This window comes from Coregonus lavaretus (assembly GCF_964263955.1).
Source record: "Coregonus lavaretus genome assembly, chromosome: 26".
NCBI lineage: Eukaryota > Metazoa > Chordata > Actinopteri > Salmoniformes > Salmonidae > Coregonus > Coregonus lavaretus.
Window position 1 is genome coordinate 37,006,992 of NC_140013.1, and position 11,636 is coordinate 37,018,627.

The 11,636-nt window shown below is 44.8% G+C and overlaps 1 protein-coding gene across 1 annotated transcript; it reads right to left on the reverse strand.

Moving 5' to 3' along the window:
- Positions 1-5,500: 5,500 nt before the first annotated feature.
- LOC311101405 (SLIT and NTRK-like protein 3) lies at positions 5,501-8,218 on the reverse strand (the record flags this gene model as incomplete). The annotated part of the gene is made up of 1 exon (XM_084142538.1): positions 5,501-8,218. The coding sequence occupies exon 1, from the start codon at positions 8,210-8,212 to the stop codon at positions 5,501-5,503; it is 2,712 nt and encodes a 903-aa protein (XP_083998664.1). The 5' UTR covers positions 8,213-8,218.
- Positions 8,219-11,636: the final 3,418 nt, after the last annotated feature.

An 11,636-nucleotide genomic window follows, 5' to 3' on the forward strand; every position in this document is an offset into this window, starting at 1 on the left:
ATTCTGTGAGTTACAGCAGCAACATGTAGAGTGAGGTGGTGCTGTACTTGTTATGCTTTTCTCCTGTCTTACCGTGTCTCTCTGAGAAGAGGCTCAGGTCTTTACAGACACCCTGGTGAAGTAAAGGTTATTCTAACAAGACACACAGTGGTTCAGTGTAGCTCAGTTGGTAGAGCATGGTGCTTGCAAAGCCAAGGTTGTGGGTTCGATTCCCATGGGGGACCAGTATGAAAATGTAGAAGGTTGCTGCACAAGGGAGAAGTAAACAAGCTCCTTACAAATCATGATGAACACTTTTCCTCTAAAGCCCAGATGTAGTTTCCCCATGAGTACAGAGCATGGCTTTACAAAATCATGATGAACCCTTTTCCTCTAAAGCCCAGATGTAGTTTCCCCTTGAGTACCGAGCATTGCTTTACAAAATCATGATGAACCCTTTTCCTCTAAAGCCCAGATGTAGTTTCCCCATGAGTACAGAGCATGGCTTTACAAAATCATGATGAACCCTTTTCCTCCTAAAGCCCAGGTGTAGTTTCTCCACGAGTACAGAACATGGCTTTACAAAATCATGATGAACCCTTTTCCTCCTAAAGCCCAGAAGTAGTTTCCCCATGAGTACAGAGCATGGCTTTACAAAATCATGATGAACCCTTTTCCTCCTAAAGCCCACATATAGTTTCCCCATGAGTACAGAGCATTGCTTTACAAAATCATGATGAACCCTTTTCCTCTAAAGCCCAGATGTAGTTTCCCCATGAGTACAGAGCATGGCTTTACAAAATCATGATGAACCCTTTTCCTCTAAAGCCCAGATATAGTTTCCCCATGAGTACAGAGCATTGCTTTACAAAATCATGATGAACCCTTTTCCTCCTAAAGCCCAGATGTAGTTTCTCCACGAGTACAGAGCATGGCTTTACAAAATCATGATGAACCCTTTTCCTCCTAAAGCCCAGATGTAGTTTCCCCATGAGTACAGAGCATGGCTTTACAAAATCAAGATGAACCCTTTTCCTCCTAAAGCCCAGATGTAGTTTCCCCATGAGTACAGAGCATGGCTTTACAAAATCATGATGAACCCTTTTCCTCCTAAAGCCCAGGTGTAGTTTCTCCACGAGTACAGAACATGGCTTTACAAAATCATGATGAACCCTTTTCCTCCTAAAGCCCAGAAGTAGTTTCCCCATGAGTACAGAGCATGGCTTTACAAAATCATGATGAACCCTTTTCCTCCTAAAGCCCAGATATAGTTTCCCCATGAGTACAGAGCATTGCTTTACAAAATCATGATGAACCCTTTTCCTCTAAAGCCCAGATGTAGTTTCCCCATGAGTACAGAGCATGGCTTTACAAAATCATGATGAACCCTTTTCCTCTAAAGCCCAGATATAGTTTCCCCATGAGTACAGAGCATTGCTTTACAAAATCATGATGAACCCTTTTCCTCCTAAAGCCCAGATGTAGTTTCTCCACGAGTACAGAGCATGGCTTTACAAAATCATGATGAACCCTTTTCCTCTAAAGCCCAGATATAGTTTCCCCATGAGTACAGAGCATTGCTTTACAAAATCATGATGAACCCTTTTCCTCCTAAAGCCCAGATGTAGTTTCTCCACGAGTACAGAGCATGGCTTTACAAAATCATGATGAACCCTTTTCCTCCTAAAGCCCAGATGTAGTTTCCCCATGAGTACAGAGCATGGCTTTACAAAATCAAGATGAACCCTTTTCCTCCTAAAGCCCAGATGTAGTTTCCCCATGAGTACAGAGCATGGCTTTACAAAATCATGATGAACCCTTTTCCTCCTAAAGCCCAGGTGTAGTTTCTCCACGAGTACAGAACATGGCTTTACAAAATCATGATGAACCCTTTTCCTCCTAAAGCCCAGAAGTAGTTTCCCCATGAGTACAGAGCATGGCTTTACAAAATCATGATGAACCCTTTTCCTCCTAAAGCCCAGATATAGTTTCCCCATGAGTACAGAGCATTGCTTTACAAAATCATGATGAACCCTTTTCCTCTAAAGCCCAGATGTAGTTTCCCCATGAGTACAGAGCATGGCTTTACAAAATCATGATGAACCCTTTTCCTCTAAAGCCCAGATATAGTTTCCCCATGAGTACAGAGCATTGCTTTACAAAATCATGATGAACCCTTTTCCTCCTAAAGCCCAGATGTAGTTTCTCCACGAGTACAGAGCATGGCTTTACAAAATCATGATGAACCCTTTTCCTCCTAAAGCCCAGATGTAGTTTCCCCATGAGTACAGAGCATGGCTTTACAAAATCATGATGAACCCTTTTCCTCCTAAAGCCCAGATGTAGTTTCCCCATGAGTACAGAGCATGGCTTTACAAAATCATGATGAACCCTTTTCCTCCTAAAGCCCAGATGTAGTTTCCCCATGAGTACAGAGCATTGCTTTACAAAATCATGATGAACCCTTTTCCTCCTAAAGCCCAGATGTAGTTTCTCCACGAGTACAGAGCATGGCTTTACAAAATCATGATGAACCCTTTTCCTCCTAAAGCCCAGATGTAGTTTCCCCATGAGTACAGAGCATGGCTTTACAAAAGATATGAGATGTGAGTAGGATAACAATAGGATTTATTAGAACATAATCAACAAGTGCATGTGTGGTCAGAACGAAACAAGCCCCAAAAAACATTAATCAAAATAGTGGGCTGTGTCACCCTACTGAATCATCAGAAATATAAAGATGGATCATTATGAAACTCTTTTGATCATTTAAAATATAATAATTCAAATTTGTTTTAATCAAACAGAGTGCATGCAGAAAACTGCTGACCTCAATCAATCTGGTCAGGGAGGAGGAATGGGGGGTGGGGGGTGGGGTCAGGGAGGAGGAATGAGGGGTGGGGGCGGGGACTAAGTAAATATTATAGACCTTGGCCTAAATTGATGCTACAGTGCTAATAATGAAGGCCTGCTCAATGTGTATACTCATTTGTTGTGCGTGTGTGTGTATAAGACATGTGGATTAACGATGTACATGACCTTCCTTTCAACATTAATATCTCTTCAAAATCACTCTACTTTCCTGCAAAATGCAACATCTCCTTATCTGACTCAATTATCTCCTTTTCTGACTCCGCCCCAACCAACAAGTAACATCTTAAAGGTCCAATGCAGACGTTTTTATCTCAATATCAAATAATTTTTGGGTAACAATTAAGTACCTTACTGTGATTGTTTTAAATTAAAATGGTCAATAAGAAACAAAAATTGCTTCTAAGCAAAGAGGAAGTTTTCAAGCAATAATTTTGCTAGAATTTTCTGGGAGTGGTCTGAGTGGTGAGGGGAAAAGAGAAAACTAGCTGTTATTGGCAGAGAGGTTTGGAACACTCGTTCTTATTGGTCTATTAACTAATTTACCACTTGATGATGTCACCAGGCAGGCCAAAACTCCATCCCACCACAACAGGCTGAAATTTCAGGCGGCCTTTTACAACAGCTCTAAAACTAAAAGGGCATTATTATAATTCTCACAGTTTCACAGCATTATTCCAACCTCATAGAATGGAAATATATGTATAAAACACAGGAAAATCCAGTTTTTGACTGCACTGGGCCTTTAAATGATGTGGAATGTCAAATTATCAATATGTTTGAGTTGAATGACATTGCTTGAAACCCATTTCCCTGTCACGTGTGCTCTCCCTCTTTAAGACCATTCACAAATACATGATCAATATAGAATATCCTTTATATAACAATAATCATTATATTATCTGCACAGGATTAATATAAACTCTCCAATCCTACTTATCTCATGAATAATAATACAAAGCAAACTTAATGTTCTCTTGCTGATTACTGTATTTTAATTTGACAAAATATAACGGACTATATTTAATAATGTACAGGCCTAGTGTTTCATTTGGTCATGGATTAAAGTTATTGCAGTCTAATAATAGGAGAACAGTCTGGCAATAGTTTGTAACAAACCAGCAGTATAATTATTAAACTGGCAATCTGAGCGTCCCTCTGTCGCCCTCCTTTGGACAACATCTGTAATGTCAATCTGCAGCAAATGAGCTTCAAGTGCGAAGAGTATCTCTCTCGTTCAGACTCGTTGAACTTTCATGTGAAAACAGTAACAAGGAAATGGGAACACAATGGTGTATTTATATTACCCATCGGACAAAACTTGATTCATTCATTGGCACATTTTCCATTCTGCATCTCCCAAAAGATGCGTCCCTCTCTTTCTCTCATTTGTATCATCAGCTACTATCGTAGTTGCACGCCTTTCCTACAATTGCAGAGTAGCAGCGAATTCCCATATACTTGCCCACAGCAGCACAACTAAAAATGTAATCAAGCCACTAGAGATTTCAATGTATCATTCTGCAATGCACAGACAGACACAGCACAGTATAGCGCCATACCAAACACATTACCTCTAAGTTGTTCACAAACGTTCCGTGGTAGCACCCTTTTCGTTTGATTTAAGAGTTTGTTTTTATTAAGAAGGCTATACCAGACGCATATTCACTATACATTGATTTAACATTACCTTTACAATAAAATGTTCACTGAAATTACAGAATAAATATATGCAGATATTTTCTTCAAATCTTCGTGAGAGAGAAAACATTAAAAGTGCCTCCTACAAAGCCGTTAGTGTCGATGAGATAGATAATCCGAACCATTGTTCTTAAGAAAGTGCGTGGAATTCCAGAAAACCTTGAGCGTCATCATATAATATATTCACAAATGTTATTTTCATCCTTGGGTGAGCACGTCCTTGAGAATTCCACCCAGATATAGATAGTAGTCCTTTTTAATAATAATAATGATAATAATATATAAAATGAAATAGAACACTGAACCGTAATGTGTTACCGTAATGTGTAACAGTATGTCTTAATACGTGAGTGATAGTTCTGAGCAAATCCCTCACCACTGCAATGGAGCGAGTGCATGCAGCAAACTGCAATTTAATTAATTTGTCTTTTTTCTTTATTTCCTACAAACTTAATGTGCTCGGCTCCCGGGCGTTTATATATCCACGTAAAAGATAGAGAGACAGAAACATGAGCCCAACGGACACGGATACATCCTGCACCAGCTCCTCTCGCTCACTCCACTCCACCATTTGAGAGCGTATGAAGGGCTCGATTTTGATGGGATATATTTTCGGATGTTGTGATTCTCCCGGATGTTGTGATTCTCCCGGTGCCTCTCTCTCCTCTTTCTTGTTCTCCCACTCCTCGGCATATAGACCAATCTGTTCCATATAAAAATAAGGGTTGATAACATTGCTGGCTACTCTGAAAAAAAGGCACTTCATTGAATATCTGAGAATGGCCTTTCCTCCAAAGCGATTTTTGGGGAAAACCTTTAGTAATATAATTTTTCATTTTACTATCATGCTGCTTTTTTGTTTCGTTTTTTGTTCCGTGATTTTGTTCCGTTTGGGGTATGGAAAAGTGAGAGTGTGTGTTTGTATGTAGCCTATTCTATTCTCTGCATGTCAGAACCGATATGATTTCTCCAGTACTTCGAGGTAATCCGGCTTGGTTTGGAGTTTGGCCCTTAACTCGAGGTAATCGCTTTGGGATGGGTCAGGGAAGCAGCCTTTACCCGCTGTGAACAGCAACGTCTCCTTGAGACGTGCGTCCTGTTGTAAGTCCGGGTATTGCATACCGGGCGGGTGTGCGTGTGCGACTTGCATGTCCTTTAGTTTCGGGACCGTTCCATACAGACAGTCTACGAAGCCAACAGTCGGCGTCGGTCTCTGGCTGTCAATCACGGTGGGACACAGTCCGCCGTTCTCATGAAAACCCGATATATCCCCTGTATTGTGGTTTACCGTGACGATAGTGTTGAGCTGTGAGTTAGACACGGCTAGGGTCCACTCCCTCTCCTTCTCTAAGAGGGTTCGGTAATTACTGTGGTTCTCTTTTGTTTCTGCAAACTGCCCCCGCTCTTCCTCCCCTATCTCCCCCTCCCGGGGCCTGTAAATGGGGTTGTTGCACATCTGCGTCACGGGGTGAGGAATATAGTCATAGACGTGACCATGAGTGTGTGTGTGGCCAACGTGACCGTGAGTGTGTGTATGTGTGTGTCCGCTGGGTGGCTTTTCTGGTGAGCCTATGCTTCCACTGCTGTTCTGTCTCGGTGGATCCTCGAATATCCTGCACTGCATCTGGATTCCCGTCAGATCCACCTCAGAGCGTTTCCGGAAGGGCAGCTTCTTCCGTCTCCGCAGGACGAAGGCGAAGAGGCCCGCGGCCACGAAAACCGCTGAGATGAACAGAACGAGAAGACTGAGGATGAGGACTGATAGAGGCACCGGCCCCCTCCCCTCAGCCTCACCCAGACCAGAGCTACCGGTGGTCATGTCATCAGATGGGAGGAGAGCTGGGGAGGGTCTGGATGAGTACTTCAGCTCTGGACAGATGATCTCAGCATCCAGCGACCTCAGATCCTTCCCAAAGGCAAATTCAGGAGTCTTACAGATGACATCACTAACCATGATGACAGAGGACAGCTTCTCCATCCAGGTTTTGAGGGGGATGATGTCACAGGAGCAGTCCCAGGGGTTCTGATGAAGGTCCACCTGGACAATGGAATGCAGGTGTTCTAGAACACCACGCACGGGCAGGGACAGGAAGTAGTTATTGCGAAGGTTGAGTCGCGCCAGGCTGGTGCCTGCGAAGGCATCGGTCGGGAGTTTGCGGAGGAGGTTATCGTTGAGGAAAACAAGCTGAAGGCTGGGCATGAGAGAGAATGACGCCGGCTGGATCTCACGAATCACATTATACTCAAAATAAAGATAACTCAGCGTCTGTAAGCCCCGGAACATACCAGGAGTTAGCCTCTCAATGTCGTTCCCATTCAGATACAAACTCTTCAGGTTGGGAAGGTTGATAAACGCCCCTTCCTGGACGTACGATATCCGATTGTTCCCCAAGTGTAATAAATCCAAACTGGAAAAGTTCCAGAAATCAGACCGGTAGATTTTCTGTATTAGATTCCCGCTCAAGTAAAGTTTCTTGGCATTGAGGGGCCTGGGCAGTAGCTCTGAGATATTATGAAAACCCTTCTCTTTACAGTTGACCGTTAGGCCCAGGTCGTTGATATGGAGGTTACAGGAACATCCAGAGGGGCAGATGATAGGGATGGGGGGGCGGGTCTGGTAGCCAGCTATGGGGGGCTGGTTCAGGCCTGGATAGAGACTACGAGGGGTTGGAGGGTTTTTGGTGGGCCTGGGCCGTTTGGTGGGTTTGACATGTCTCTCTTTGTACTCCACAGACGACGCCGTGTTGTGGAACGACGACAGCATGGAGGACGGTTTCGTTGGCCACGTGTTCTCGTTGTTAAATGGAGACCGGGGTATTCCCAGTTTGGCCTCGATTTCCACGTCTGAAAGTAACGGACAGAGCTCACTGCGTTTGATCTCTCGTAAATCTTTCCCATGCAAGTGGAAGGGGTACTCGCAGGTGATCTCCCCGACCAGTGCGGTGTAGGGAATGCGTTCTAACCATGTTTTTAACTGAACTATATCGCACTCACAGATCCATGGATTCTCCTCTAGCTGAATCTCCATCAGGCTCCGCCCCACGTATTCCAACGTGCCCTTATATGGTAAAGTCTTCAACCGGTTTCCCCTCAGGTCCAGGTGTGTTAGTGACACCGACCTGAATAGGTAGCTGGGCAGGACTGGTATCAGATTGTCATTTAGGATGAGTACTCTGAGTTTGTGGAGGTGCCTGAAAGCTCCGCTCTCTATCCTCTTGATGACGTTATAGTCCGCCTGCAGGTATTCCAAGCTTTCCAGACCCAGGAAGGTGTCATTCCGGAAAACCTCTAGTTTGTTCTCATGCAGGAACAGCCGTTTCAGAATTCCCAATCCGTTAAATGCTCCGGCGTGGATGTCCTGTAGTGCATTATTCCCCAGATTAATGGACACGGCATTGTTGAGGTGAAGAAAACTGTTGAAGTACAGCTTCCTCATAGAGTTCCTCTGCAGGTTGAGTTTGAAGGGCCGCGTCCATGTCTGGGAGATCTGACTGATGTTTGTAAATCCTTTGCTGTCGCAGTGGACGTGAAAGATGCCCTCTTTGACTTCGCAGTAGCAGGGCTCGAAGCAGGGCTCGTCGATCTCCTCTGATTCCTCCAGCAGTGGGATCGGGGTGGTCCATCCTAAGGCTATGGTGCTCAGCAAGGTAACCCACAGCATCCTCACTGAGACCTGGGGAAGTCACGGCTATGGCAAGCCACTTCACAGCACTGCAACCATAGAGAAGAGAGGGAGAGGGAGAGGGAGAGGGAGAGGGAGAGGGAGAGGGAGAGGGAGAGGGAGAGGGAGAGGGAGAGGGAGAGGGAGAGGGAGAGGGAGAGGGAGAGGGAGAGGGAGAGGGAGAGGGAGAGGGAGAGGGAGAGGGAGAGGGGGCATACACACACACAAATACACACAAACACACACACACAAACACAAACATACTCACACACACACACACACACACACACACACACACAGGGACAGCGGTTGAAGAGTGAGAAAAAGAGAGGAGAGAAAGACAGAGAGATAATTATAGAAGGTGCTCATGGAAATGAATGAATACAATGACATTGGTGTATCAATGTAGCCAATTCACTGTTTAGCTCATTACACACCAACCTAAAACAAAATAAGAAATCTCCCCTATTAGACCCTTGTTTAAGGTCACCATATTTCACAATACTGAAGATCTACCACTAGCCTAAGGTTAAAATAAATCAAACTCAAAGATGCTTATCTCAATGAATAAATGAAGACAGCAGCAGCTGGCTGTGAAGGGTGGAGAGGAGAGGAGAGGTGATCTCTGTGTATTTATTACATAACATAGCCAACCTCTCCCGGTAAATCAGACACCGGAGTTTGCTGTGTTGTTGTGAAAATGAATGATTAGTGCGGTTTCGCCAGATTAATCATACCATAGCGTGAGCTATACCGCCGTTAACCGAGGGACAGGGACAGAGCTGTCATCAGGGCTCAAGGTACAGACCAGAGAGGACTAGAGGACGTTTGGGCAATATACAGTATTTGTCAGATCAGCACCGAACTCTTTCTAATGAAAACAGCGTCAGGAAATAGATCCAGTAGGCTATTTGTTATAAGGGTACAACATCAAAGTGACAACAGATCCCATATTGTTGTCTTCGGGGCAGCTGCCCGGGTTAAATGTTTGACAACCAATTGATTGCAGATTGTTCATAGCCTACCCAAATACGATATGTTTAGCCTAACCTCCATATGTAAATATAATATCAGATTTTCTATGAAAACAACTATATGAACGGTAGATGACATCAGCTGCTAAAGGGATAGAGACAGAAATACAACGTAACTCTGAGAGGTTCTGCTGGCAGCATGCCTGCCTGGGAGGATCTGTCGTCTCCCCACCCATGAATTCCCTTAGCCCCCGGTCCTTATGGTCATTGTAAAATAAAAAAGTTGTCATGTTTTAGCGCACGTTACCTATAAAACGATTCCCTTTACCATTATCTCTGCTTGTGTTAAAACTGCACACACACACACACACAGACTGTGATGAATAGTGCACTTTGTATGTTCCTCAGTGCCCTGCCTCCACCATTTGGCTTGTATTATAAATATATGCGCTCTCCGTGGTGCTGAAATCCCATGGAAAACACACAAAGCTCCAGCGCCTGCTGTCCGTTAAACCGGTGGTGCTGAAATAAAACACAATCCTAAAAACACTCAAAAGACAGAAAAATCGACATGCAGTCGGTCCGAACACATTCTCCCTGACTCTTTCCGATCGTTTAGCATTTCCACGTCCCACAGCCGGCAGTAAAGGGTTATATTTCCAGCGTATCAGCTGTTATATCCCGGGATACCTACTCAGTTCAAGGGGATCCAACTTCACATCTCCTGCTTGTGAGGTGCCCGTGTGGCGGGGAAGGTGAGATATCCCGGTTGTCTTCCGTTATGGGCTGTTGAGAGACGGAGAGAAGGGGAGAGGGAAAGGAGGAGATGCATAGGAATTAGCTGCACACATCCATAATGCAATCAAACCCTGCACCTAGACCAAACCTCAAGCTGTTAGCACAGGGTAGCTGTATCCATGAAGGGACATAGGTTATGGAAACGATAGTCTATAAGGAAAACACAATGAAATGATAAATAAGTAAATTGACAATATATCTGTTGAATCTCAAAGAACTGGCAAACCCGAATAATAGAACAAACGGGGGAATAGAAATAGCACCTATATGGAAATGAAAAGAAGCTGCTGAAATGCATGCCAAGAGTACTGCAGTTGCTTTCGTCATGACATCGGCTCGAAACCGTTGAATATGGGAAACAAATGCCCATTGATCAGATAGGATAGCCAGATTCCTCTGTTCCGTTCTCATCATCAACGAGTCTGTTCCTTTCTCTCCCACGTCCGAGGCTTAGCTATATGCAACACGCATAAGCATTAACACACACAGATTCACACACGTACCACTCACCTTACTTTGGCACTGCAATTTAACAGCATCCGGAAAAAAACGCCACTAGTTTAAAGATTGTTGAATCTCTCTCTCTCTGCCTCTCTTCATGCGAGATTTTCCCGTTGCACTCTCTCTCTCTCTCGTTCTCTCTCTCTCTCGCTCTCTCTCTGTCCCTCACTCACTCACTCGCTCTCTCTCTCTATCTCTCTCTCTCTCTCTCTCTCTCTCTCTGTCCCTCGCTCTCTCCCTCCTCCCGCTGTGGCAGGAGAGAGAGAAAATGAAGACGTGATTGGAATACAATGTTCTCTCTTTTTTCTATCCACTATGATGCAGGTCCTCAGCTTGCTTCCCCCGACGAACGTTCAACAGTGTAGCCAGGCGAAACTGCACTCTCCTTGGCTTAAACTTCCCAGCTCTGTCCGATGCGACAACCCTCTGTGGATCATAGCAAAGATTCTTTCTCGGTCGGCTCTTCTTTAGACATCACGGGAATGAGCTTAAAGTGAAGAGAGAGGGAGCGACTTGGCGAGAGAGGGGGAAGAACGAGGGAAAGATGGAAGGGACATTGGGGTTGGTTCTGGATGGTGTCGGCGGCGCTCAGAGAAAGGAGGAGGAGCGCGCTGACTGTCGCAACCGGAGCGCGGGTCAGGGCACTCTCTTTCTTTTTCTCTCTGTTGGAAAGGAGAGAGAGGCGCGTGCGTTTGTGTGCACACGGGGCGGGTGGTTCTGCACACACACACACACACACACAGTGGAGGGTTTTTTGTTTTCGTGGCTATGGCTACTATTTACAGAAAATGACTAACTTGAATACGTTGACTTCATACTACAGTTTATCTTGTGTCTTTTTGGGTGTAAGCATATGACACAACTAAACTGGACTTTCCATCTCCTGTATATTTTATTCTCTCTCTCTCTCTCGCTGTCTCTCTCTCTCTCTCTCTCTCTCTCTCTCTCTCTCTCTCTCTCTCTCTCTCTACGAACTCTCTTTCTCTGTGAATAAAAGGGAGGGTAGCCATTGACTCCTGACAGTCTCTCTCATTTTAATCTCGCTGCAGCAGTCACGGCGCGGTGAGAGGAAAAGAAGCGTTCATATTCTGTACGGTGCCTTCCCGCGCGCAGCCTCCAGCGGGCAATACAACCCCGCATGAGAGCCAGGG